Genomic DNA, 27,572 nt, shown 5'->3' with positions numbered 1-27,572 from the left:
TCACCCCGGCACCTTCTTTCACCTCTGCATTCCACATAAACAGCGGAATAATAATAATAATAATAATAATAATAATAATAATAATAATAATAATAATAATAATAATAATAATAATAATAATAATAATAATAATAATAATTCTGACAGGTGCTCATGCACCTAACATGGATTATGGAACATTCTTATGACCTTAAAAATTTGTCATACAAGTTAACCTTAATAGGAGTTCAAGGCTTGTCTGAAAGAACAACAATTTGAATTAAATCTATGTATTATACAGTTTGTAAGCCTAACAGGCAATAAGATGCAACTCCACACTGACGGGCACTTACTTGTATTTAACAAAGAAATGTGATCCAGGTTTCCCTTCCACATTTGGCAGCCATACCACATTGATAGTAGCAAAACCATTATCTGAAGGTAACTGACTCCACTTGAATTTTGGAATATCAGGCATAACTGCAGGAGATCCACGTGTTCGTTGTTCAATAAAGTAATCTTCTCCTTCACCAGCCCTAGTGAATGCTCTTATGTGAAGTCTGTACTTAGTTCCAGGTTCAAGACCTGCTAATTTGGCTCGTGTTTGATTGGGGTCTGAGATATGTGGTTCTCTTTCAAGAAGAGGTCCAACTTTGGTATTTTTCACAGTTTGATAGTATATTTTATATCCTCTTAGAATTCCATTTGGCTGTTCAGGTTTTTTCCACATTAAATACAAGGCCGATGAACCTAATGGAATAGCATCAAAAGATTGGCAGGTACCAGGTGCTGAAATAGAAAGAAAAGGAAAAAAAAATTAACTATATACTACACACACAGAGCAAATTCCATACAATGACTAGAAGAACAAGGATTAATTTCTATATAAAGCCCATATTCAAATATAAAGGATCAATATTTAGCTCAATGCAATAAGAATAAAGGAAATAATCAACGTACAATGTTTTGCTTATGTTCTGTACAGTAGATCAGAATACGAATGAGTGCAAGGTACACTTTTCTCAGAAATAACTGAACCTATAGATAGTGTGTGTGTGCTCCTTTCATTACGATAACCTTTTCACTGATTCATCCGTTATTATGAGCAAATTAGAGAGAGTTTTTTTCCATTATCAATATTTATACACTCCAGCGTTTATATTCAACACGCATCTTCCATGTAAATTTTTCGCTATGTGTGTGAGCGAGCTCTAGCCAACATTGAAAAGAGCTGTTGTAATGTGGCCAACACCAGTACAAATAAAGGCTCAAGTAAATTATTGCTTAATTTTAATACCAGGTACTGAAATTAAATAAGAATGTGGTACTTTTCAAGGTACGGCAGTGTGCACTAGTGATTTCAGAGGTTAGCTTACATACCCTTGTGTCTGTTAAATTTCAGAAAGGCTGTTCCCATGTAAATTTATAGTAAAACGGGTTAGGCATGGTAAAGTTAGCTTAGGTGATGCTATTTGAAGTAAGAAAAATAAAACATTTGCCACAGAAGCCTCTGGAGCGATGCTATTACAATTTTTAAGAATTAATCTGACATGTTTACAGAGTATCAGAATGAGAAAATACCATAACTAATAAGTAAGCCGCTGCATGGAAAACACCCGTAAAAAGTTCTGAATGAAATGGCTACCGTTTTATATTGATTTTAACGGGTTTTTAAAATAATTTTTCTGACATTGCCAAACGAATTCTCAGTATAATTCACTTCTGAACACAGCACTAAATAGATTATTTCAAAAACAACTCAAACTGCCAAATGCATAGCCTAAGCCACAAATTAAAAAAGAAGGTTTTACGAATAACACGCAAACCAAATAATTCACACAAGAATAATTGAGAGTACAATGTATAACGTCTGTAATGAGTATTCCCAGTGATGGTGGTGGTTATTGTTTTAAGAGGAAGTACAACTGGGACACCATCCTCTATTGTGGATCTACAGGGGGTTTGTATCTAAATGGGACACGAATTATATTTTGATAATTAAAAGCAAGTCTGTTAAAATCTACATATATATAATAAGAGTTTTGTCTGGACTGGGAGGACAGCAAAGCCCGAACAATCACTTCAAAGAGACCTGAACAATGGACTGACTAAAGTGATCCTACGTGGTCATAAAAGAAAATAAAGAGTTTTGTCTGTACATTGCTCAGAATTTAAAAAGGATGGTATTTCTCTATCAGTCGTGTCCACAGTAACAAGGAAATGCACTTTTCAACTTTCCGTAATTTCTGTCTGTCTGTCTGTCTGTCAGTATGTACACATATCACGAGAAAACAGCTTAAGAGAATTTAATGAAAATTGGTATGCAAAGTCGGGAATAAGTCGCTACAATCTAGCCTGTAAGTATTTTTATTCATGCTGAGTGAAATGGTAGTTTAGGGGAATGCCTAGAATTTAATTCTCAAATATTTATGTTATTAGTGGTTGCATCTTAATGAAAATCGGTAGGCAAAGTTGGAGAATAAGTCGCTACGTGGTTGCATCTTAATGAAAATCGGTAGGCAAAGTTGGAGAATAAGTCTCTACAATCTAGGCTATAAATAATATTGTATTTACGCTGAGAAAAATGGTAGTTTAGGGGAGGTCTAAAATTTAATTCTCAAATATTTATGTTATAGGTGGCCTTAACGAATATCGGTATGCAAAGTCTGGGAATAAGTCACTATAATATAGACCATAAATCATTTCATTCACGCTGAGTGAAATGGTTGTTTAGGGGAAGGCCTAAAATTTAATTCTTAAATATTATGTTATTAGTGGTCGTATCAATAAATACTACATAACTAAAGTTATATAGTAATACATTTCCGATCATTTATGTCTTATACATTGTTACCGAACTGGCTATAATCACAGATATATTCATGAATTTGGATTATTGTTACTAAGTCCATATCAGCGCCGAGTAAACAGAATTCAATGAAAATCTGTATGTAAAGTCAGAGAATAAGTAACTGCAGTCTACGCTATAAATAATTATATAACACGCCCTAATATCACAGAGTCAGAAGAAAACTAAATGTGAAGGCCTACAATATAGAAAGCTCATAAAATTGATCAACAATAATATTACATTGACCATTGTTTGTTGTGATGTGCTTTGTGTCTTCTGTTGCCACTCATCTCCAATATATAGGATTACTGCTGCGTACCGAGGTTTTTAAATTTTGCCACGTAGCACCGACACAGATAAGTCTTATGGCGGCGATGGAATAGGAAAGGGCTAGGAGTGTGAAGGAAGCAGCCTTGGCCTTAATTAAGGTACAGCCCCAGCATTTGCTCTATGTGAAATTCGGAAACCACAGAATACCATCTTCAGGGCTGCCGACAGTGGGGTTCGAATCCACTATCTCCCGGATGCAAGTTCACAGTTGCGCGCCCCTAACCACACGGCCAACTCGCCCGGTCGTACCGAGTGTAACAGCCTGCCTGAATATAGGCGGGAAGTAGCTGGGGAGTTGGAGACCTTTCTTCTTTAGCATGCCATTCCTCTGGTTCATAAATTTTCTGATATTACTGTACGTAACACTGGTTCATCATAGAATTCAAACTATTCAATCATTATTCTGAGGCACTGATTGGAATGAGCAGTGTACATATTTAACGGAATAATGGCAGAGGAGTGCTCGCGGCTGTCTGCGGCCTGGTCATTCTAGCTCTGAAACTTTGGACTGTTAGATCGGCACCGTAGTACTGTTCGTTAAAAGTGAGAAAACGTGTGGTTTTTCATTTGATAAGAGTATTTTATATGATAGCATTGCTTTTAATCGCTACATTCCTACTGACGTTTTTTTAATGACCTATATTGACTTCAGTTAGGAAAACCACAAAGTCGGTCTTTCTGAGAATCCCGTAGCAAAGCACGGGTACATCAGCTAGTACTGTATATATACAAATAATCCACACACTGATTTTGAAAGAGACTGTTAAGAAATTGGCTTAATTTTGTTCTTGTTTACAAGAACATAATCTTACATAATTATGCACTCCAAAATTGAGTAAAATATGAATTTGCACGAGGTTTGCTTAGGGCCAGTTTCATCTATGTGTTGTAATGAGCGTGCTGTTTGGTATTAGCTGAATTAGAAAGTGTTGTGCAAAATGCCTGATAATTACTCTGTGAAGCAACATTTTGTTTTTTTGCCAGTTGCGAGTACAACTTTCTCTGACATCGTACTGGTACTTTCATCCTGTTGTGCGGTTTCTAATTTACTCTGCATCTTCAGTAACACACTCAGATTTTCTTTAGCCATGAAGGAGTGATTATGAGAATTTGTAGCCATACTTAATAAGTGGTTCACACTTTCACTTCTAACATGCTACTGATGCCACAGGGACCAAGGTCAGACAAAGCTATAGTGTAACGGGGTCCACTGTTTGAGGGAAAGTGGTATCAATCTCATTTCAATTAATGCAAGTTTTCTTTGCTAAATTCTGGAAGAAATATGCTTGAGAGTATTTGTGTATGTATGGTATTAAAGGCGAGGAACATAAAATACCATGCACTCATCCTTTTCTTTGAGCGACTATACGATCAATTTCAAATGCATAATTTCTATTTCAGTTCTATTTTACCTGGATCAGAGAGAGAGAGAGAGAGAGAGAGAGAGAGCGTGTATTTCGAGTAAATCAGGTGAACAAAATGAAGATCCAAGGGTATCATTCGACAGGTGAAGGAACATCTAAATATTCAGGGTAAGAAAAAGAGCAGTGAAGGCATTGAAATTATACTCAAACTACAATGTCAGTAAAGTAGCATGAATAGCTGAAATTAGATCTGAAATGGTGATATACTGTGTACAGTCCTAAGGTGCAGACTAAATGGTTTCATACAGTAACAGGATTAGAATGGAATTTGGGTAAGGGAGAGTGGATGAAAGTATTAACTCCACCCATCAACAAGCAAGGGAACAGGAAAGATTGCAACAACTGTCAAGTAATTATATCGATCAGTATATCCAGTGTAGCCTTTAAAACTGGGAGAAATTTTAAATTAAAGGCGACAGCAAGTTTAGTCAAACTGAGATTTTTAATCATCTGTCAATCAAATACAGTAAAACAGATCTTTTGTAACACCGTTGTGAATACATGCCTACTCACATAGCTAATTAAACTTTCTATGGCGGTCGAAATATTAAAATGCAATATAACGGAATTAATAGACAAGAACAACAGGCCACTCCACATTGTCTTCCTGGATCTGGAAAAGGCCTCTGACCTCATTCCTCATGAACTGATTTGGCATGCACTTAGATCACATGACGTCCATGGGGAGTATGTTGGTTGGATAAATTTGCTGTATCAAAGATCTACCAGCACCATCCGATGCCCTACTGGAATTTCACTGCCATTCCCATCGGGTTGGTGTCCACCAGGGATTGGCCCTGTCGCAACTTCTCTTTATTTTGTGTATGGACACATCATTCCCCCCAGGGTCACTCCTGTATGCTGACCATATCCTCCCGGCTACTGAATAGCGTCAACATATCCAGCAGCAAGTTCAAAAGTGGAACAAAAAACTAACAGCACATGGACTTCGACTGAATATCACGAAAACTGAGTACATGAGTGCGGTCTGCAGACGAATGGAACCATTCAGATAGATGGCCAAGATCTCAATACAGTAGAACAGATAAGTACCTTGGTTCCTTGATCAACACCAAGTGAGACTCTATTCCAGACATCCGCGCACGTGTAAATGTGGCCTGGATGGAGTGGCGGCAAACTACTGGTGTTTTCTGTGATTGTCAAATACCAATCCACCTGAAGTCCAAGGTTCGCCCAGTCGCTCTGTACGACTCTGAATGCTGACTGTTGGCCGTCCTTGGAAAGGTTTTTCGTGGTTTTCCATTTCATCCCTAGACAAAAGTCTGATACATTCTTTAAAGGCCATGACCGCTTCCTTCCCAAATTCCCACTCAAACTTTCTTCAAAAAGACCCAGTCAGCAGTTACCTCATATATTGGAGGAATGGCAAATCCGCTTTGGTAGCCGAGTAATTAGCATGTTGGCCTTCAGACACAAGGGTCCCGGATTCGATTCCGAGCTGGTTCAAGGGATTTTTAACGCTAATGGTAGATACCCTTTGCGTACTTGTGCATGTCTCACCTTTCCCCCCCCCCAAAGCCCCCATAACTCCTCTGTTGGTGGCAGGTTGTGAATAATGGGATGGCTCTCCACTGGGAGGCAAAGGGAGAAAGCCCTCCTGAACCAAAACTGGAAATTGGCAGGGGTCAATTCAAAGCCTGCACAGGGTGCCATAAACCTTAAAGCTCGCCCTGAATAAACCAGAGGTGGTGGTCACAAGTATTTTAGAAAAGATGCTGCAATGAATGGTGCAGAGTAAGAGTGGTTTCAGACTACAGATGCGTCAGGGCCAGATTTTCAGAATGCATGAAGTAACTGATACTTATTCTTAAGTTCTATAGATCTAGAGAAGGCATATAACAGAGTACCATGACAAAAGAGGTTAGCAGTACTCCAAGATTACGCCTTCAGCGGTAGGTTATTTATGCCGACAATCGGACTGTAATGCGATCTGATAGCAGAATGAGTTCTTGGTTCAAAGTAGTTATACAGGTTAGACATGGCTGTAATCTTTCAGTCTTATTGATTTTAGTTCACAATGATCATTTACTGAAAGGTATTGAATGGAGGTATTCAGTTGGGTGGAAGCATTGTAATCAATTTGTACCGGGTGAGTTGGCCGTGCGCGTAGAGGCGCGCGGCTGTGAAGCTTGCATCCGGGAGATAGTAGGTTCGAATCCCACTATCGGCAGCCCTGAAAATGGTTTTCCGTGGTTTCCCATTTTCACACCAGGCAAATGCTGGGGCTGTACCTTAATTAAGGCCACGGCCGCTTCCTTCCAACTCCTAGGCCTTTCCTATCCCATCGTCGCCATAAGACCTATCTGTGTCGGTGCGACGTAAAGCCCATAGCAAAAAAATCAATTTGCCTTATGATCAGAGATGCCAATCTTGAAAGGATTTTATATACCAAGTTATAAAACAAATTAATTACACACACACAAACATAACTATTGTCGCGGCCACCAAATTAGGCGGTGAGGAAAACTGCGCTGTCGTCAGATATGGGAACGGCAAAGCGACATATGGTCGAGAGTCGCTTACCTCCGAGCATGGAGTGGCAACGCTGATCGTGCAGTGCTGTCAAGCTGAAGGCCATCCGCTCCAAGCCATCTTACCCGAGTCACTCCCTGTCATGCAGCTGTTGAGCTCGCACCGTAAGTGCAGTTAAATATTATGGATAGTGAATGTGAATTGATTTGAGCCAGAGTCAAGAGAGAAGTGGCAGAGAGGAACAAGACATTCAAAACAAAGGACGTAAAAAAACTCACGTCAGAAGACATTGACCGTGTGACTGCTGCAGATTGGGAAAAGTGCTTCAATCACGAGGAAAATCTTCAGACGATTGGGCCAAGGAAATAGTTAGGGACGAAATTATGGAGCCATTCATCATCAGTGTAAATGACAACTCGGCAGATAGTGAAATGAGTGGTGACAATTACTAAGAAATCTTAAACTGCCTTGAAGCTAGAAACCGATTCTTAATTCATTGTAAATCAATGTAAAACTATTTTTAAAGTAGTTTTTTTCTATATTACTCAGTACAATATACAGTTTTCAAATATTTAAAGTTATAATATAATAAAACTGATACAGATTAATATGTAATACGGAAGTATTTACGGCGTCCTGCAGCCTGTGCTGGCGCGCGCGCCCTGAACTGCCTCAGCTAGCGACATTTACACGATCATTTTCCGGGCGATTTTCCAGGAAAATTACAAGACTCACGGAAATATGTTTCAGATAAAAAATATGTTAGGCGACTTTTTACATTTTTCTTTTTTTTTTATTGGCTGAAGAAATAACTTGGCCGCTTACTGAAATTTTCAATACATGATTCTACGGATTTAAATTTACTAATTCAAGATGCTATTTTTAATAATTATTTAAAGCGGTTTATATGGAAAATAGCTATACCACTGAAATCAGCAGTCTTTTCTGAAGCTTGTAATATAATTTGTTTTGAAACATTGTATGAAGTAACGTCAGGAGCTTGTGAGAGAACAACTTGCCTCGCGCTCCGAAATGATGTGTTCAGTTGGACATTTCTTCGCCAGTTGCTACATAACCTTTGCAACAGCGTAATTCCTCTGACCCGCCTAATTTGGTGGCTGCAACAATAAGTTACTTTTCTTGCAGCATCTTCACAGTTGCTTCTTCTCAAAAACCTTCTTTAGACAGCAAATCTCAGAGTATGATATTTTTATTCCCCTTGTCCACCACAGCACTCAGAAAGTCAAAAGTCAGTGTGATTCTTGCAAACAATACTGAATATTCGCTTAGTTGAAGCACTGCTGTGAGAAATCTAAATGGGAAGCATCACTTGAGGAAGAACTGCATACCGTATTTAATGTCTACAGAAACAACTTTCAGCTTTGAAATTTTAGCCGAGGCTTCATCCACTGTTTCACAGTTTGAAATATCTTAATTTAATGGATCTGTTCGGTAGAAAGCAAATTCCACTTCCCATCTGCCTTGCTCAGAGTTCTCAATTATGTTTTGAAAAAAAAAAAAGGCACTGGTGAAAACGAAGTAGTTGCTCTCAATGAAACATCCAATAACTTCTGCATGTTGCACCACAGAGTCATGAAACAGGAATTTATCCAAAATGTAGTCGATGCTGTAGTGAAGAAATTTCTCACCAATGTGAAGAACTGTCTCATATCATCTCTAGATAAACAACCAGCCTCACTTCCTTGCTTAATGTGCTGTCCTGTAACTCCAGTTACAAGATCATCTTTCTGACAACTCCTGTAACTGAACTTTATATCAGTACTGCATTTCAAACTTACTTCCAACTGCTTTCCAATCTTTTCTGCTTTCATAAATCTCACCATTAAATCCATCATCAATTGATTCATGCATCTGGCCAGTTTATGTACGGGGGGGGGAGGAGAAGATTCTACTTGCAAAATGATGTTGCACTTCGTGGAAAATGGAGAGGGTTTTCTTCAGAAATAACTAGTAAAGTTTAGTGGCATAATTTTCCATTGTTGCTTTCACTGCAAGAAATGTACTATTGCTGATTTTGTTCAATCTTCTTCTTCTTCAATATGAAATAATTTCAATCTTCTTCTTCTTCTTTTCCTGCCGCTTTTCCCACACCTGTGGGGTCGCGGGTGCGAACTGTGTCGCACATGTGGATTTGGCCCTGTTTTACGGCCGGATGCCCTTCCTGACGCCAACCCTCTATGGAGGGATGTAAGCACTATTGCGTGTTTCTGTGGTGGTTGGTAGTGTAGTATGTTGTCTGAAGATGATGAGGAGAGTGTTGGGACGGACATATACACCCAGTCCCCGAGCCAGAAGAATTAATCAGAAGCGATTAAAATCCCCGACCCGGCCGGGAATCGAACCCGGGACCCTCTGAACCGAAGGCCAGGACGCTGACCATTCAGCCAACGAGTCGGACAATATGAAATAATTTCAATGACTCCCACTATTCTAATAACTTTGTTTACTGAATCAATGAGAGATAACCATCTTGTGCTAACATGTTTCAAGATTTTGAGGCTTTTGACCTCAGGTCCACTCATTTCCTGATACAGCATCAATTATTTTGCTTCCAATGTTTTAGTAGTCTTCTGGGCAGCTAAATGAAGTCTGTGACAAATATAGTCTCGTATAACCATTGAAAGAATTTTGGCCGTTTCAAAAATGCTGGCACTGCCTAAAATTTACCTACACTGTATTTGCATTGTTGCAACCGAATGATAAACAGTTTTTCCATTTCAGTATCTTTACCATAATTTCTCTATCAAACACCTTTCCCAGTGTTATAATCACAGTCCATCAAAGCAAGCAGTAGAGTAACAATCTTTTTTTTTTTTAATAAGTAAACTCCAAAGGATACAACTTGCAGTCATTATACCATCAGTAAATAGTGAGTAAGGGTGTCAGCTGTCTTGGTTCTGCCACTTCCATAAGCAATTTCAGAGTCTGTAAACATGGCCTTGAATAATGGTCTAGCATGGTCTGCTGCAGGTAAGTGAAGGTTACGGTCAACTAAAAAAGTGTGAAACAACATTTAGCCCATATAACTATTATAGTAACTTTTTGTAATTAAAAAAAAAAAAGACTAGAGCATCTTTCGTCGCCCTTTAATGGGCCTGTACTCTTCAGGTTTTTTAGATTTTACATCACCTACATCATATGCAGTTTCCACCAGTTGGCCAGGTCTGCCTGGAACATAAGCCTCTTCATCTCCTCTTGTCTTCCCACCACTTCTCCCTCTTCATTCTTGTTCAGTCTTCTCTGTCACACTCTTCCATTCCTTTTATCCACCTGTCTCTTGGTCGTTTTCCTGTTATCTCCGTTTCATGTATCCTCCTGGGTATCCTTTCCTCTGTCATTCTCTTCATGTGTCCATACCATCTACGTCTAGGTGCCTTTATCCTGTTATGTAGTGGCTCTTCTTTTACTATTTGTCTAACCTTCTCATTTCTCACCTTATCCATTCTTCTCACTCCTACACTGCTTCTCAGAAATTTCATTTCACTTGCCTGTATCCTAGAAACAGCTCTCTGCCTCATCTCCCAAGTTTCTACTGCGTACGTCGAAGAGGTACAGAGTACGTCCTGTATATCACTCTTGTACTTCTCTGAGGACATCCTTGCTCCAAACCAGGTTCTGAAAACGCTCCTGCTTGTCTTCTATGCTAGACTATTTCCTTACCATTTCTTCCACTTTCCTTTATGATACTTCCCACCTACTTGAAATTCTCTAACTTCCTAAGCTATTCCTCTCCAAGCATTATCCCTCTCGTAGGTCTCTCCTTCTTTCTAGTTGTAATCACTATCTCGCTCCATTTGGCATTAAATTTCATTTTACATGGCGTTGACAATCATTACATCCTCCACGTTTAACTGAAAAATCACCTTGCATGTTTTTACAAAACACGTCGTTCGGTAAAGTTTAGACGGAAATTCTTCCGTATACTGCTTTCGGTAATGTTAATTTACCGCAAACTGTTTTTGTCCACTGTAACTCAGCTCTTCATTGCTTTTACACCTAAACATCTTGTTATATCATTTAACACAGATACAGGCCTGCACTATGAGACATCAGCTTCACTGTGTTTTGCAAAAAATATGGCAATTCATTACTAAACAAAAGGTAATAGAATAAGAATTGAACCCACCCAAAGGGAATATGTTTGGCAAAGTGGTATACAAATGTCCCCATCTCCTAATTTTTTCAAGAACTATCTTTTGATAGCGAGTCCTCTACACAACGTACTGTACGAAACTCAAGTTTTTCATATCTTTGGGGAAAATGAAAAATTTGAAAACAGCACTTTGAATCACACTCCTCGCCCACAAAACAGCTATTTACAGTGGCACATCAATGTGACAGAATTTCTTTTTAAGACTATAATATTTCCTATTAAGATGGGATCACACAAGTTTTTTGAGGCACTTTACCCCTCGTCTGTCGGGTGAGGCCCGACATTACGATATTCCCTTGCCAATCGCATGTCGGACAAGGCCCGACATGAGATCATATTGCCCACCGATCGCCTGCCGTCTCTTAGCCAACAAATTATAGGATGCCATACTGTACTGCCATCTTTTGGTTCAACGTGGAACAGTGCGAGATCCAGATACTATTTGACAGTCTGTCAAAAATCTATTATTTAGATGGCAATGTAGTCAGCTGTGTCCAGTGCACTTGTGCATGCAAAGGCTCAAGCGATAGTAAACAAACATGGTTGTCATGTGCTCTTTTAGTCATATACAGTGTACTGTTCATTGTTGTATACAGTATGTCAGGGAATTCTACAAAACCCTGGTATTTTGCACATGTACCCCTTCCTTGTACCCTAAAGAATATATCTAATAGCATTTGATGGCACCTACGAGTGAACTGGCAAGGGTTGGCTTGTGTACTATAACCCAACATGTAGCCGATGCTGATGGCTGACAATTATAATTGGTTCAACATGGAACTGTGAAAGATCCAGATACTGTTTGACAATCGGTCAAAAATCTATTATTTAGATAGCAGTGTAGCTTTTATTTGCTCCAGTATAGCTTGCTGTGAATGTTTATAGCCTAAATACAGAGTGCGGCAGAAATACCTGACGAATTTCAGACATAAATAACTCAAACGCAACAAGCCATTCACAAATTTGTTGCGCAGTTTAAAAGAGCAGGGTTTGCCATTTATGTCACATACAGTAGATTGGAGCGAACTAAAGGTCATATTGGCCACAGCTTGCCAACAAGTGTTATTGTCATGATGCGTGTGGTCTTGGCCTTGGAGAACACGTGCATCGTCTCGTCCAGGCTAGTCAGCCAGCCAATCACTAGCATGGCATGGAGTGGTGAATACCGAGGTTTCGTGATCGAGACTTATTTAAAAATGCCAACTCTTACCACAACACAGCGTTTGTTTCGCAGACACTTTGGCTTAGGTTGACATGAGAAAGTTCTGAGCAGGAACACCATTCTGTTATGGGTGAACAGTTTGAGAAAAAGGGGTTCGAGTGTGACAACGAAGCCGCCTGGTAGGCCTTGTTGCGTCCGAACACCAGAGATCGCCTGTGCAGTGAGACACACCGTTACGCAATCTCCTCAACGTTCGGTGATACGCATTCACGTGCTATGGGACTCTCGAATCGCACCGGCACCGTCAGGAGGATTTTACACGCAGACATGAAGTTCCATCCGTACAAAATGGTGGGTGTTCAGAAACTCAGTGAGCGTGATTGGGCCAACTGCAGAGCGTGTTGTGAGACTATCCTGGAAGCTGTAGCAGCTGACACCAGTGTCTTGGCAAGTGATGAAGCACACTTTCATTTGTCAGGCTACATTAATACTAAATTTTCGGTACTGGTCCGCAACCAATCCTCAACAGCTCCATGAGCGACCTCTCCACAGCAAGCGTGTTAGCGTCTGGTGCGCTGTCACTGATTTTGGAATTGTAGGCCCTTACTTTTTTGAAGAGGAAGATAGAACTGTAACAGTAACATGGATCATTACGTACAGCTGTTACGCAACTTCCTGCAGCCGACACTCACCGACTTAGGTAATCCTGCTGTGTGGTTTCAGGCCTAACCCCTACAAGGTGGCTTCGTTTTCACATTCAAACCACTTTTCTCAAACTGTTCACCCATAACAGAATGGTGTTCCTGCTCGGAACTGGCACACACAGCCAGGGCGTCGATGGGTCTCCTCAGAGAAATGTTTCCAGGATGTCTCATCTCCTTACAGGGCGACGTTCCATGGCCAGCCTGTTCCCCTGACCTTGCCCCGTGTGATTTCTTTCTCTGGAGATGTTTCAAGGATCGCGCCTTCCGACATAAGCCGCGAACACTACAGGAACTGAAAGCTGCCATCCGTGAAGAAATCGAGGCAATACCACCAGACATGCACAAGCAAGTCATACGGAACTTCAGGGAGAGGCTTCAGAGGTGTATCGAACAGGACGGTTAGCATTTGGATTACATTATTTTAAAAACCTAGTGTGTATGTGTATGTGTCGCAAATGGCAAACACTACTCTTTCCAACTGTGCAACAAATCTTTAAATGGCTTGTTGCATTGCCGAGTTATTTACATTTGAAATTCGTCAACTATTTCTGTTGCACCTGTACATCATTTAAGAACAAGTGCTATCTCCAAAATTGTGACAGATGAATACAGGTCATATAAGACATAAATTCACATTTAAAATAAGAGTGGTAGAGACAACACAGAACTTTCATTCGAGGGGTAAGGGTTAAGGTATGTGCCTTAAACATTCGCGAAGATGAAAAAACATGTCACGCAGTTCTTACAAACATGTAACTTAGGGTTGAACTGGAGGGTCATTGGCTTTAGAAATGAATGCATTTGCCTTTTACACGTTACAGTACATAATTGCATACTTGAACTTGATAAAATGAATTACACCAATAGTAAAATTTTAACACATTGAATTCGTAAAATCCACTGCTTCCGTACCGCCGAAGTACAAGTGAGAAATCTGTAGAAACTATGGAAAACCCGTAGGGTTTAGCATCTCTGTATGACGACTTGGTCTTGAAGGCAGACTGCGCTGAAAGCTTGCAAATAAGCAACTTGAAGCTAGAAAAGAAGTATGGCAAGATAGCAAAATTAGCATTTTTAATGCTCATGTGATGTTAGATGGGATGAAACCAATGAGGATTGAAAGTCTGACAGGGAATACAGAACTAGAAGAGGTAGGTTAATTAAGTACTTAGGAAGTGTATTCTCTCAGGATTGTAGTACAATGGAGGCGATTTTCAGCCAGGGCCGAGTTTTCTAAGTGAGTGCAGCAGCAGCAGCAGCAGCAGCAGCAGCAGCAGCAGCAGCAGCAGCAGCAGCAGCAACAGAAATACATGGATTACTGGGATATAAACTAGTATATTATAATAAATAACTGGAGCAAAAAAAAAAAAAAATTCCACATTCCTGAAAAACAAGACTACTAGATCAAATTGGTACATGCCAACAGAAAAAGACCTTCAAGAATTAAGATCGCCGTATCCACAGCACTGAGTTGCAACTAGGAAAATCACACAAACATGGGGCTTCGAGAAAAAGAAAGACCACACAACATAGGCAACATGGTCAGAGCAATGGAAATGAACCCACTGGTTGCACATGAAAGTACTGGGTTAAAGCCAATATACGTTGATTCCATATAGTCCTAAGGAACCCATTTAAGAAGAAGAAAATATTTTTAATTGACACAGTTAACAACTTACTTCCTTCAGGTGTATCAAAACTGATGACTTCGCTGGGAGGTCCGTTATGCCGTCCATTAAATACAAGTACTCTGGCAAAATTCTTTGAATGTGGAACAAATTTGGTGACTAGAGCTCTTGTAGCATCTCCTTTGACTTGAATCTCTCGCATACCTGCCTCACCTTCTTTTTCAGTCCATGTCTGGATCTGCAAAATCAGACAAATTCCTTCTTCATACATGTTGACCAATGAATGTCTTAGAGTAACAACACACTAAAAGTGACTATATCAATATGACAGTTATGATGCAATAGGAAATTAAAATACCTTGTAGCCCTTGAAATGTCCCCGCACTGTCTCTGGAGGAACAGGGTTCCAACTGAGAAGGGCACTAGTGCTGTCAGCCACATTTACTAATGTGAAATTGGTTGGGGCCTGGGTTGGAACTGCAAAAGTAACAAGGCATTTATATATATATATATCATTATATAACACATATATGAATGGTGACAAAGACAGAGGTGACTAGCCAAAATCACAAAATATGAGCTGGTCATTACAATTAACTCTCAGGAAAAGATTTATTCTGTACTGTACATTACTAACACTTTGAGAACTGCGCAGTACCATTTATACAGTATGACCCCTTTCTTTGTTATCAAGACAGCATATAATTTCTCTTCAAGCCAGAGATGACTTAGCTGATGGTCTACCACAGAAAACTAGGCTGTCACAAATATGGATTTAGTGTACGAACAAACAACCAATTCTGATAGTTTTGACACTGTTAGAGATCCAAAATAAGTGATATACAAACCAATCACTAATACCAATTACAAAGGTGAGGAAACTAATTGTGACAAATAATTTGCTGCAATAGAGAAAGCTAAATGACTACACCCAGAGATATGCATACCTAATTACTGGGCCAAAATGATTATAAATAATAACATTTATTATAATCCCAAGAAAGAGTGAAAATTTCACGTCTCAAAGATAAGTAAGAATATTTTCAACACAAGTCCAGTAGCAGACTTTTGCAGACGGCAAAACATCAAATGGCTTAAAACTTGAAATGTACTCAAAATGGAGCAAACTCTGCTTATAGACCCGAGTTGTTCAGTAAAATGTAAGTGCTAAGTGTTTGAAACCATCACTTGTATGTAAATGGCAAGAGTCTAATAAAGGTGGGGTTTTTTTTTCCTAATTTGTACCAATATATTTCACTAGCTTATCATTCCTACTATAAGCAATTGAAAAACTGATTATATTGGATATGATCTGGTTGATGGACAATAAAATGTTTCCTAATATGAGAAAGATTTAATCATACGATTTTGATGACAGGTTAGATAAACATTACATTCAAAGCAATTTAACCAATTAATTATGCAGCACTATTCTGTTAACACACTAGTAACATTGTCATTGGCACCAAATTACAACTGAAACATTTATGCGCTAAATTCATTACCAGTGTTTCTGACAGGACTATTGCTGTAGTCCTAACTTCACTGAACCATGTTAGGAAAATGGTTTCTATTTATCAAATAGATATATTTATTACCTAGCAACACTTCCTCAATTTAGAGGCTGCCTAAAAAAGTGTGCTAAAAGAGAGTAATGAAAAAACAAATGAAACCATCAGTTGAATTTTACAGAAAATCATCAAAGATGGTTTCTTAAAATACCTATTGACGATTTCAAGGCATTATAACAATTAATTTTAGTATCTACTGAAAATTCTGGAATAAATATTGGAAATGAACAAACAAGTGTTAAAAAAACTCACTCACTCACTCTCTGTTCCTTTCAACATTTTTGGTCTCGAGAAAGTTTTCTTTACAGAGAGTTGACTTTTTCTTTCTCATATTGCTCTTCACTTTCATTCTCTCCTTCAATAAGTCTTTTAGGTATGTTTCATTTCAAATACAACTCCACAAAATATAGTCTTATTTTAGGCTTGGGCGAGTGTCCGATGAGCAGCACGTAAAGGCGACAGCTCGGCCGGGTGACTCATTTATCGAGAGATATTTGCTCCATGTCCGGCTGATGTGATCTAATGCAGTAGTGATAAGTCCCGTGGCTTTACAATAGTTTAGTTAAACATCTGCGGTATTGGTCAAGTGTTCAATGTGTTAGCTTTAGCATAGTTTTGGCATGAATACAAAAGTGTGAGTTTTGCTATGCGAAGCATTCTTCTCTTAGAGCATACTGCTTTTGATTCATTCATAAATTTCCGTAAATGAAGAGCTCGTTTCCAAAACTCGCTAAGTCAGTTTTTGACGAAACTGAGATGTCCATGATGAGTGTGCTCGGAATGCCACGGGAGATTCCGAGAAGGGCGCACATCACTGAAAGACGATGCACGCCCAGGACAGGCCCAATGATGATGATGATTATTATTGTTTAAAAGGGCCAAACAGAGAGGTCATCAGCCCCTAATGGTACAAGAGCAAGAAAATGAAAATTTAACTGACTAGAATCTAAAACGAATGGTGACAAAAAAAATGATCGTGCAACAAAAATAATCAGTGATGCCAATTCACAATGTCTTAATTACTGGGATGATACATATTTAAAGGGGTCCAAAATCCAGGTCACCAGCCCCTCATAACAGTACTAATCCCTGGTAAAGCAGAACCATGGTGTTCCTTCTCTAGTGGTACTAATCTTGGTGTTTCTTGCAGGATGGTACTAATCACAGGCAATGTAGACCCACGATATGTCACCACTCGCAGGTAACACAAACCTATGGTGTTTCGCACATAAGGGCACTACTCACAAGCAACGCAGATCTATGGTGCTCCTCACATAGTGGGACTAATCACATGTGCCGGTATTCCCGTGGTGTTCCTCACTTTGGAGTACTAATGACAGGTCATGTATACTCGTGCTGTCGCTCGCATAGTGGTACTAATAATAGACAATGTAGACCCATGGTGTATCACACATTACGTTAACACCCACAGGCAACACAAACCCATGGTGTTCCTCACATAATGATACAACACTCAGGCAACACAAACCAATTGTTTTCTTCACATAGTGGTACTAATCACGGGTGCCAACTAAACCCGTGGTGTTTCTCGTAGTAGTACTAATCGCAGGCAAAGTAGACCCATGATACTTCTCATAGGTAACGTAGACCCATTCTGAACAAGTGGAACAGACCGGTGGAATACATACAATGGCACTTATCACAAGCAATGCCCAGATCCGTAGAGTTCCTTACATTATTATACTGCTCCAATATAACATAGACCCATGGTTTTCCTGGCAAGGTGGTACTAGTCACAAGAAACATCGACCCATGGTGTTCCGCACATAATGGTACTAATCACAAGTAGTCTCACAGTTCTAATGTCATCATCCCTTGGTTGCCCCTTTTAGTTGCCTCTTACGAAAGGCAAGGGATACCGTGGGTGTTGTCTTCGCCTGCGTCCCCCACCCACAGTGGGTCAGGCCCGCTGAGCCATTACTCCTGATGTGATAGGGAGGAATGATGGACTTATCTGGAAACAACTACGAATCACGGAAGAAGAAATTCGTGTTCAGGTCAGCATTAGCCATGGCTCTGCGCATGTCATTATCAAAGACCACTTGCATTTCCACCAAATTTGCACGCAGTGGGTTTTGCATCAACTGACTGAGGGACAAAAGATCGACAGAATGGTATCATATCTGAGTCATCTGCAGCGGTACGAGGAAGACTATGCGTTTCTGACCTGTATCATCACAGAGGATGAAACGTGGTGCCGCTATTTCAAACCAGAGAGCAAATGGCAAAGCCAACAACGGAAACATCGCAATTCTTTCCTGCCAAATAAATCCAAAGCCGTTCACACCAGTTCCAGTAGTCATGATGACCTCCTTTGACTGCAGACCCCTTTAATTGTTGACTTCGAGTGTGGAACCACAATCAACGCACAGTGCCATGAATATACTTTGCAGAAACTATGACGCGCCAAAAAGTCAAAACGCCTTGGAATGCTGCTGTGACAATGTTCACCCCCAGACTTTCAATCTGGTAAAGGCTACGCTTCAGCGATTTGGTTGGGAAACATTTAGGCAACATCCTCCGTACAGCCCAGATCTTTCACCTTGGGATTTTCACATCTTTGGCGACCTGAAGAAAGACACTCGTGGATGTTGGTTTCATTCGGACGAGGAAGTGCAAGAATGGGTGTGGTTGTGGATGTGTCAGTGACCTACCTCTTTCTAAAAAACTGGAATTGATCGTCGTCTCGTCTCCCAGTGGGATATATGTATTAAGGTTTTCATTTGACTGCCCCTTGTTACATGGCTTCATAGGTTCTGTGGAAGATATGGCATTTCCCGCAAGGTTATAAATGCAGAAGCTAATGATGCCCCAAAGGAAGTTGAGTCTTCAACTACAACTTGCTTTAAGTTGCATCGACACAGAGAGGTCTTATGGCGACGATGATATAGGAAAGGGCTAGGAGTGGGAAGGAAGCGGCCATGGCCTTAATTAAGGTACAGCCTGACCATTTGCCTGGAGTGAAAATGGAAAACCACGGAAAACCATCTTCAAGGCTGCCCACAGTGGGATTTGAATCCACTATCTCCCAAATGCAAGCTCACAGCTGTGCGCCTGTAACCGCACAGCCAGATGTCAGTCACATTCACAAAAATGGTTTATTTTCATTGTGCGCCTAGTGATGAAAGTAGTACTCTGCAGCAGCAGAATGTGAACCAGCCCGAGTCCATTCACTATATTATTCTATTAGTTATTTTGTCATACATTTCACTTTTCTGCATAATCTTATTTCTTTCCACACATTTTCCCCACCATTCTGCAAACTTGAAAATACCTATGCGGTAGAATGGACAACCTGCAGACACCGACACTGTTTTCTGAACATCCAGAGTCATCTCCTAGTATTGGCCCCACATCCCAGATCCTTCACACAGTTAAAGAGTGCCATGACATTATTGTAAGAGGGGTACTTCCCAACCCGTTTTTTCCCAAATTCCTCCTAGTGTTAATGAACATAGGGAGGATATGCATTAATGTGTTATAGGTGCTCCCCCCCCCCCCTTTATTCCTTTTTACAATATGCTTTATGTTGCACCGACACACACAGGTTTTATGGTGATGATGGGATAAGAAAGGGCTAGGAGTGGAAAGGAAGCGACCGTGGCCTTAATTAAGGTACATTCCCAACATTTGCCTGGTGAGAAAATGGGAAACCATGGGAAAATCACCTTCAGGTCTGCCAATAGTGGGGTTCGATTCACTATCACCCAAACGCAAGCCGACAGCTACGTGACCCAAACCACACAGCCAGCCACTTGTTCAGTTGTTAACAGTATCTTCTTTACAGAGTGTTACATGCAACGCACATCAGAGCTAGTGAAATGATTGGAGATAACAGCGAGCTTCTACGGTCCCCCCTGGTTCAGGAAATTCAACCAAAATGCATCCCTCTTCATTGCAGAACTGTGCTCATAACTTGCCCAGCAGACGGCACTATATCATTTTTGTTTTTTTGTTTTGTTGTTGTTGTTGGCGAACTCCAACAATGCTATTCCATGCTCAGCAGCTCAGTTTCAAGTTCATAATGAAGTACCACCTCTCATCACCTATCACAATACTCAATAAAAAATAATTGCCTTGATTTCTCTCTGAAAAGGTCCTGAGCATGGTTTTTCCATGAACTTTATGGTCTTCCACCAATAAACATGGGATCTAGCATTTAAAAACTTTTCAATAACCTAAGCTTGCCATCATTCCCTGCACTACTCCACTTTAATCCACAGCGACACATCTACCTTCTTTACACTAGTCGCCATCTCTTTCCATACTACGTTCAGTGGCGGCAATATGAAGGCAATCGTTATGAGGCTGATTTTGGATGCTTATGTTTCCATCTTTAAAATATTTCACCCATCTTCTAACATTGTTAGCATCCAAGCAAATATCTCCATATGCAAGCTGAAGTCAGTGGCGAAGTTCAGCAGCAATATTTCCTTCTTTTAAAAATGAATTCAATGACAGCATGCTACCAAAACAAACATCACTGTCAAACATTTTCTACCAACTGCCTGAGAAGCTATTAACATCACAATACCTTAATGCATTGAGCAAAGTTCGTAGGCTGCAGATTATATTTGATTATAATATACAGATGGATCTCTTTGTTTCTTAACACATTCACTCCTGTGGATCCTTAAGGCGTTTAAAAGCTGCCTATGTGCGGGGCAGTATCAGAGTTAAGGTGTTTAAGATCGTGCGATGTAAACATTGTTTCGAATTTTGAAGATGGATTGATTGATGTTTGTTGTTTAAAGGGGCCTAACATCAGCCCCTAATGGTACGAAATGAGATGAAAAGAAATGACAACTTAAAAGCCCAAAATCCTCTACTGACCAGAATTGAAAGCGTGGGGACGAAGAATGAATGGATGGACAGATACGAATTTAAAACGATCAGTGGATCCGACCCACACTGCCTCACATGCACAGAAGCTGGCACAAAGCAATAATATTACTGACCAAGGGACTGCTTCTAGAGCACTATGCTGAATCGATTATGCTTACAGTTGAAACGGGTCCAAAATCCAGGTTATCGACCCCTCATAATGGTATTTATCGCTAGGAAAGTAGAACCATGCTATGTGTAATGTTGCGATACTAATCAAAAGTAGCGGAGACTCGCGGTACTCCACACATTATGGTACTAGTCACAGATAGTGTAATGCGCACATGTAACACAGACCTATGGTGTTTCGCACACTGCAGCACTACTCACAGGCAATGCAAACCTATGGGGTTCCTCACATAAGTGGACTAACCATAGGGACTCTTACTATCCCGTGAAATTCCTCACACAGTGGGAACTGAGCATAGGTAAGGCAGATCCATGGCGTCGCTTATGTAGGGGTACTAATCACAGGTACTGTAGGACCCACATCCTGATTCACTAATCAAACCTACTGCATACCTAACATTGTGGTACTACGCGCAAGTAAATGCAACCCATGGTGCTCCCTGCGTGATGGTACTGATTACAAGTAGTCACATGGTTCTAATTGGATCATCCCTTGGTCGCCCCTTTTTAGTCACCTCTTATGACAGGCAGGGGATACCGTGGGTGTATTCTTCCTCTGCGTCCACCACCCACGGGGGCATTTTGTGTTTGGTCCACGAGAGGTATTTTATTTCCCTCAAGTCTGCTGGCATGGACAACCCCCCACCAATCCGCCACCTGGGACTCACCACGTGGGAGTATCAGCTCTCTCCCTGGGTTTTGAATTTTTGCACTAAATTAGTACAAAGTCATAGTTTGTGTTGAAAACTATAGATGGCATATAAATAAACAGCCCTTCACCCTGACTACCTGAAAAGAGGGTATATTCCAATGCTTTGTTTCTTTTTTCTTTGACTAAACACAAACCTAAGCCAGTCATGATATTTTTGTGAGGGTGTGTAGTGAAGTGAATTACTGTGTTGCAGTAAGGTGAGTTACGAACGCAGTATTCGAAATGAGGAAAATGAAGACATACTACTGAACGATGATTCTGGGGATGAACTCATGCCTGATTTCGGCGATTGTGACAGCAATTCCGATGATAACATACCAGACTCTGGGCAAAGTGAAATTCGGCACATTCAAATAACCAATACGCATCCATCTTATTGCCCACCTACAATCAATTTCACTGACTGGGTAGGACTGAAGGTTGACATCGAAAATAGCAACAAAATAATGTCTTTCATCAATTTATTTGTAAATGACAATTTCCTTGAATATATATGTCATCACACAAACTTTTATACTGAACAAGGTATTAGTGCAGCACTACGTCCATTCACTAATTATTCTATTTTTCAGACGTGGAAACCGGTCTATGTAAATGAGATGTCAGTTTTTAGGACTAATGTTTGTAATGGAAATAATTCAAAAACCAGATCTGAAAACGTACCAGACAGAGGACACTAATTTCCGCTCACCAATTTTTTTGAAAACCATGGCACGAACCTGGTTCAAAAACATAATCCCGTTCTTGCACTTTAGCAATAACAGTCATTATGGGGGGGGGGGGGAAATTCTGATAGGCTAGACAAAATTAGGCCGATTCTCAAAAGGCTCAGCGACCAGTTTTCAGTTGTATACACTCCGGATCAGAAAATTGCCCTTGATAAAGGAATGTTAGCTTGGAGGGGCTGCTTGCGTTTCCGAGTTTACAATCCAGGAAAAATTACCAAATATGGAATTTTGATAAGGATGGTGTGTGAATTCCCTGCAGGGTACAAACTTAAGTTGAAAATCTATGATGCAAGTGGCATGAACATCAGAGGCACTATATTTGACTTCTTAGATGCCTACCTTGGCCAGGGGTATACAGTGTACATGGACAATTTTTACAACAGTGTAAGCTTAGCCAAGGAACTGCGTGAACGAGAAACGGCTATTTGTGGGACAATAAGGCAGAATAGGGGACTTTCTAAGAAATTCAGTGAAGGGCAGAAGAAGTTGAAAACAGGGGAAATCACCTTCAATAGCGACAATGAAGTACCGCTATGTCCTTGGAAGGACAAAAAAGTAATTAGGCCTACATACCTGCCAACTTTACAGAACCAAAAAAAATCAGGAGATTTTGATATGAAAATCTGGAAAAATCAGGAGATACAATTGGCCAGAACTACTTATTCTACATGCCTTGCGCAATACAGGAGTACGATGGTACATATTATAACACATTTTCTCAAAACCTGACTGTTGCTATATGAGGCTACAAGACTAAAAATTTCACATCTCTATTCCCTCGCAGAAAGTATGTGAGTGAGATGATCAGTCTCTGTTAAGACTTGAGAAAATAGTTTGAAAACATGCTCCACACGTGTGAATCAGTCATGCACTTAGATGACATTACTTAGCAAATGTATAGATTAGCATCATGCGCCTGCACGATTATACGAAGCGCAATGCTATTTATCAAGTAATAAATTGAAATTCGCCAGAATTGTGTCGAAATGGCTCCTAGAATCTCTAGAAAAGTCACTAGTTGCTATCTTTGAAATTCTGTCATTAAATTACTAAAAAAGACTCCAAATCTAGCGACTGGTCTCTAGAATCAACTAGACTGATGTGAACAAACATGAACAAAGCATGTGAGAACGAGAGATTTACAATCGATATACGTGTCGCGATATACAGGTTTCAATAAATATCACATATTCGCGCGCATTTCTCGTATTAATAAACGTCGATATTTCATTTGCAAGCGGCCAATGAGCGGAGGACTTCCGGCCAGTGTCATACAGTGTTGAAAAGGCAAGATCTGAAAGCAAATGTTAGAATAATCGGGAGGTGGGAAAATGTCGAAAATCAGGAGTCTCCCGCCTAAATCGGGAAAGTTGGCAGGTATGTAATTACCATGGTTTCAACTGTACATTCTACAGAAATGAAAGTTCCAAACAGGTTTGGGAAAATAAAAATGAAAACCTGTAAGCATTATTGATTATAATCAGTTTATGCACAGCTGACCAGTATTTGGCAATGTATCCATTCATGTGAAAAACAGTGAAGTGGCTGGGAAAAATTTTTTTTTCTCTTCATTCTGCAATGTACATTTTTTAATGCATTCAGGCTTTTCTAAAAATCCAATAACTCGAAAATAACTTTTGTGACATTCATGCAGACAATATGTAGAAACTTGTTACAAGACAGTGAACATGTAAAACCATCAGAAGCCACGAACATTTCTGTGCCACCGGTCCCATCTCAGTCTTCGGTAAGCTCATCAGCATCTACATGTAGTCCACCGGTGCAGCCCCCTAAGCAAACTCCGGCTAATGATCCATCATTTCTACTTGATGGGAAAATAAAGAGCATGTACTTCATAAATCCCCAGCCATGAAATTGGACAATTTCCCAACTAGACTGTGCAGAGCGTGTACAAAAAGCAATGTCCGGCATGAAACCAGGTGGTTCTGTGGAAAGTATGGTGTCTCTCTCCATCCAGGAAAATGTCATACCATAGCCTCAAGCACTACTAGTAATCATCCTCAAGGTATGTTGAAATTTTCAATATTGTACCTATGATTGTTTTCGTACAGTAACATTTAGTGTAAAAGAGTGCACTATTGAGGGGATTTAAAAAGGCTGGGCTGGAGGTTTAAATAACCACTGAGGAGCTAGTAGTGAACGTGTTAAATCACTGATGATTTATTTCAGTATGACCTTTATAACATTTCATTTAAAGCTTAAATGATGAACAGGATTCTTACCATCTTCTCCTGAGTATCCAATTACTTCCTGTGGAGCAACATTGGCTTCACCCATTTCATTAAAGGCAACTACTTTAATGCGATACCGTTGGAAGGTAGGTTGATCACGGATGATTAGCTCAGATTTCTGCCAGTCCCTTATATCCTCAGAGTTCCACACTTCTCCATCGATGTCACGCCTCCAGGACACTCTATACATGAAATGCGGTGCGTTGTGTTCAATTTCGGCCATAGGCTAAAATAAAGAAAATGACAAATGACATTAAACTGACATGCTTGTGATTCATAAAGAGAAGGCAGTCATGATTTCCATGGCTATGGAAATAACAGAAATGATATTTAAGTTTTGCAATTAATATGATGACTCCAGATAATGGATTTACTCCTAATTATAACTGCCAAAAGACAGATTAAAGGAATAAGCCATGCACATTAAGAAAATGCAATGGCACTAAACATGGAAACAGGAGGCCATCATAAGAGTGACAGATATGCTCTACTTAGTATATAATTTAATCTCTGTGAAGCTCTTCGAGTGTTCAGTAATGTGTTTTGCAACTCAGATAATGTGTAAAATGTTTCTCCTTACAAATGAGAAATGTCTCATCAAAAAGAAGTTGACAGTTCTCAAGCATGCCATCTTCAGCTACGGCAGACTCCTCGGGCTGGCCAAGTCGTTAGTGGCTACAATTTTGTTTTTAATCTATCCTCTGCCAGGCTGAGTAGCTTAAGCGGCAGAGAACTGGCCTTTTGGGCTTAAGTCAGCAGGTTCGACTCTGGCTAAGTCCGATGGTATTTGAAGGTACTCAAATACATTGGCCTTGTGTCAGTAGATTTACTGGCACATTAAAGAATTCATGCCAGAAAAAATTCCAGTATCTCGATGTCTCCGAAAATCATGAATATATTAGTTGGTGGGACATAAAATGTCGCAGACAAGAAACTGAAACCCATGAAAAGCATAAACTACATCAGATCCAACCACGTCCTCCACCCACCTTTAAATGTGACCTGTGTGGTAGCATGTTTCATGCAAACATTGGCTTAATCAGTCATCAACGACATCTCCACAGAGCCAACAGACTTTAAGAAGAATTGCAGGAGAAAAAGTATTCTTGGAAGCAAGCAGCGGCTGACGACAATCCTCTTATACCTATAGGCACTACAAAATGATTCATAGAATTTCCTAGGGAGGAACTCACTATTTGCTGAGGTTTTTGATGTGAAACAACATCATTTCCCAGACAATTTCCTATCTGATAGTACTTGACACATTTTTCTTACAATAGTTACTATGTATTAAAGTCTGATAGTATTAATAACACAGTTGTGATTCGTGCAGACAATATTTAGTTGAACTATTTCAAAATGCTCAAGTACGAAGAAGTTTTCTATCCTGTTCAGAAAGTTCCAAATCTTAATACTTTAAAATAAAATTATCTCCGTACCAGAAATTAATGAATAATCCTTTGAATATTAAAAAAGATTAGCAACACTTTACCATTTGATATGAACTCGTGAAATGAAATGGTGTATTGCTTTAAGTGCCAGTAGGTCCCAGGACGGCTTCGGCTTGCCAGGTGCAGGTCTTTTGATTTGATGCCCGTAGGCGTCCTGCGTGTCATGATGAGGATGAAACGATGATGAAGACAACACATACACCCAGCCCCTGTGCCAGGGAAATTAACCAATGATAGTTAAAATTCCCGACCCTGCCGGGAATCAAAGCCAGAACCCCTGTGACCAAAGGCCAACACGCTAACCATTTAGCCACGGAGCCGGACATATGACCTCATGAGCTATGATGAATGAACTATTTTAGAAATATACTCCTATATTCAGGTTTTATCACCATTTATTATTCGCTTAAGGAGCATTTCATCCTCATTTTGCGACAATGTTTTTAGGAAATCATAACACGATTTTATTTCCATTCCACGGTTTTCAGCTTAGGAATGAACTTCGATGCAATGCGACATATGTCCAGCTACTGCAACAGGATCTCATGACATGAACCAACAAAATGAATCCATTCGACTGCTAATACTGCAAATTACAATGTACAATTCTAAAATCAGTAAGAGCACAGGGTATGTGCTTGAACAAGTTCACCAAGTTTTCTGCAAATTTCGAACTGATACTTTGTTTGTGAAAGTTAGCTATTTCAAATTTACGTTTATCTTCACAAAATATACCGCTCCTTCATAATCTCTGTGTCTAAGTCTTGGAATTCGCTACCTGCGAACATCAGAGAAAATCCTTCTCATCGCAAGTTTAAAGTGGCTTGCCGGGAGCATTTGCTGGGTAGATCCCGCTGACTTGCTGGATAATTGTTGAGTGAATGAAGGAATGAATGGGATGAATGAATGGATTACTGCAGTTACATAATTTAAGTGTACGTTATTTTGTGTATTTTAAAATTAAGGATTCTTTCATTATTATTATTATTATTATTGCTGCTATTGCTATTAGTATTATTTGTTTTATTTGTATTCGAAATTATAAGTTATGTATATGTATACTCGTCTAGTGGTTAAGT

General features: G+C 39.9%; 1 protein-coding gene across 6 annotated transcripts in view; it reads right to left on the bottom strand.

The window, feature by feature from the left end:
- Positions 1-27,572, bottom strand: part of Nrg (Neuroglian) — a 216,328-nt gene that overhangs the window by 96,756 nt on the left and 92,000 nt on the right. For all 6 annotated transcript variants that reach the window (XM_067145580.2, XM_067145575.2, XM_067145577.2 and 3 more), the window contains exons 15-18: positions 25,034-25,268; positions 15,104-15,222; positions 14,797-14,983; positions 333-768 (exon numbers count right to left, since the gene is read on the bottom strand). In XM_067145580.2, the coding sequence (XP_067001681.1) occupies positions 333-768; positions 14,797-14,983; positions 15,104-15,222; positions 25,034-25,268 (977 nt within the window). The remainder of the gene's footprint in view (positions 1-332; positions 769-14,796; positions 14,984-15,103; positions 15,223-25,033; positions 25,269-27,572) is intronic.

The sequence above is a fragment of the Anabrus simplex genome, chromosome 4 (genome assembly GCF_040414725.1).
Source record: "Anabrus simplex isolate iqAnaSimp1 chromosome 4, ASM4041472v1, whole genome shotgun sequence".
NCBI classification, from domain to species: domain Eukaryota; kingdom Metazoa; phylum Arthropoda; class Insecta; order Orthoptera; family Tettigoniidae; genus Anabrus; species Anabrus simplex.
Note: the sequence above shows the minus strand (reverse complement) of the source record. Positions and strands in the feature narration are given on the sequence as shown.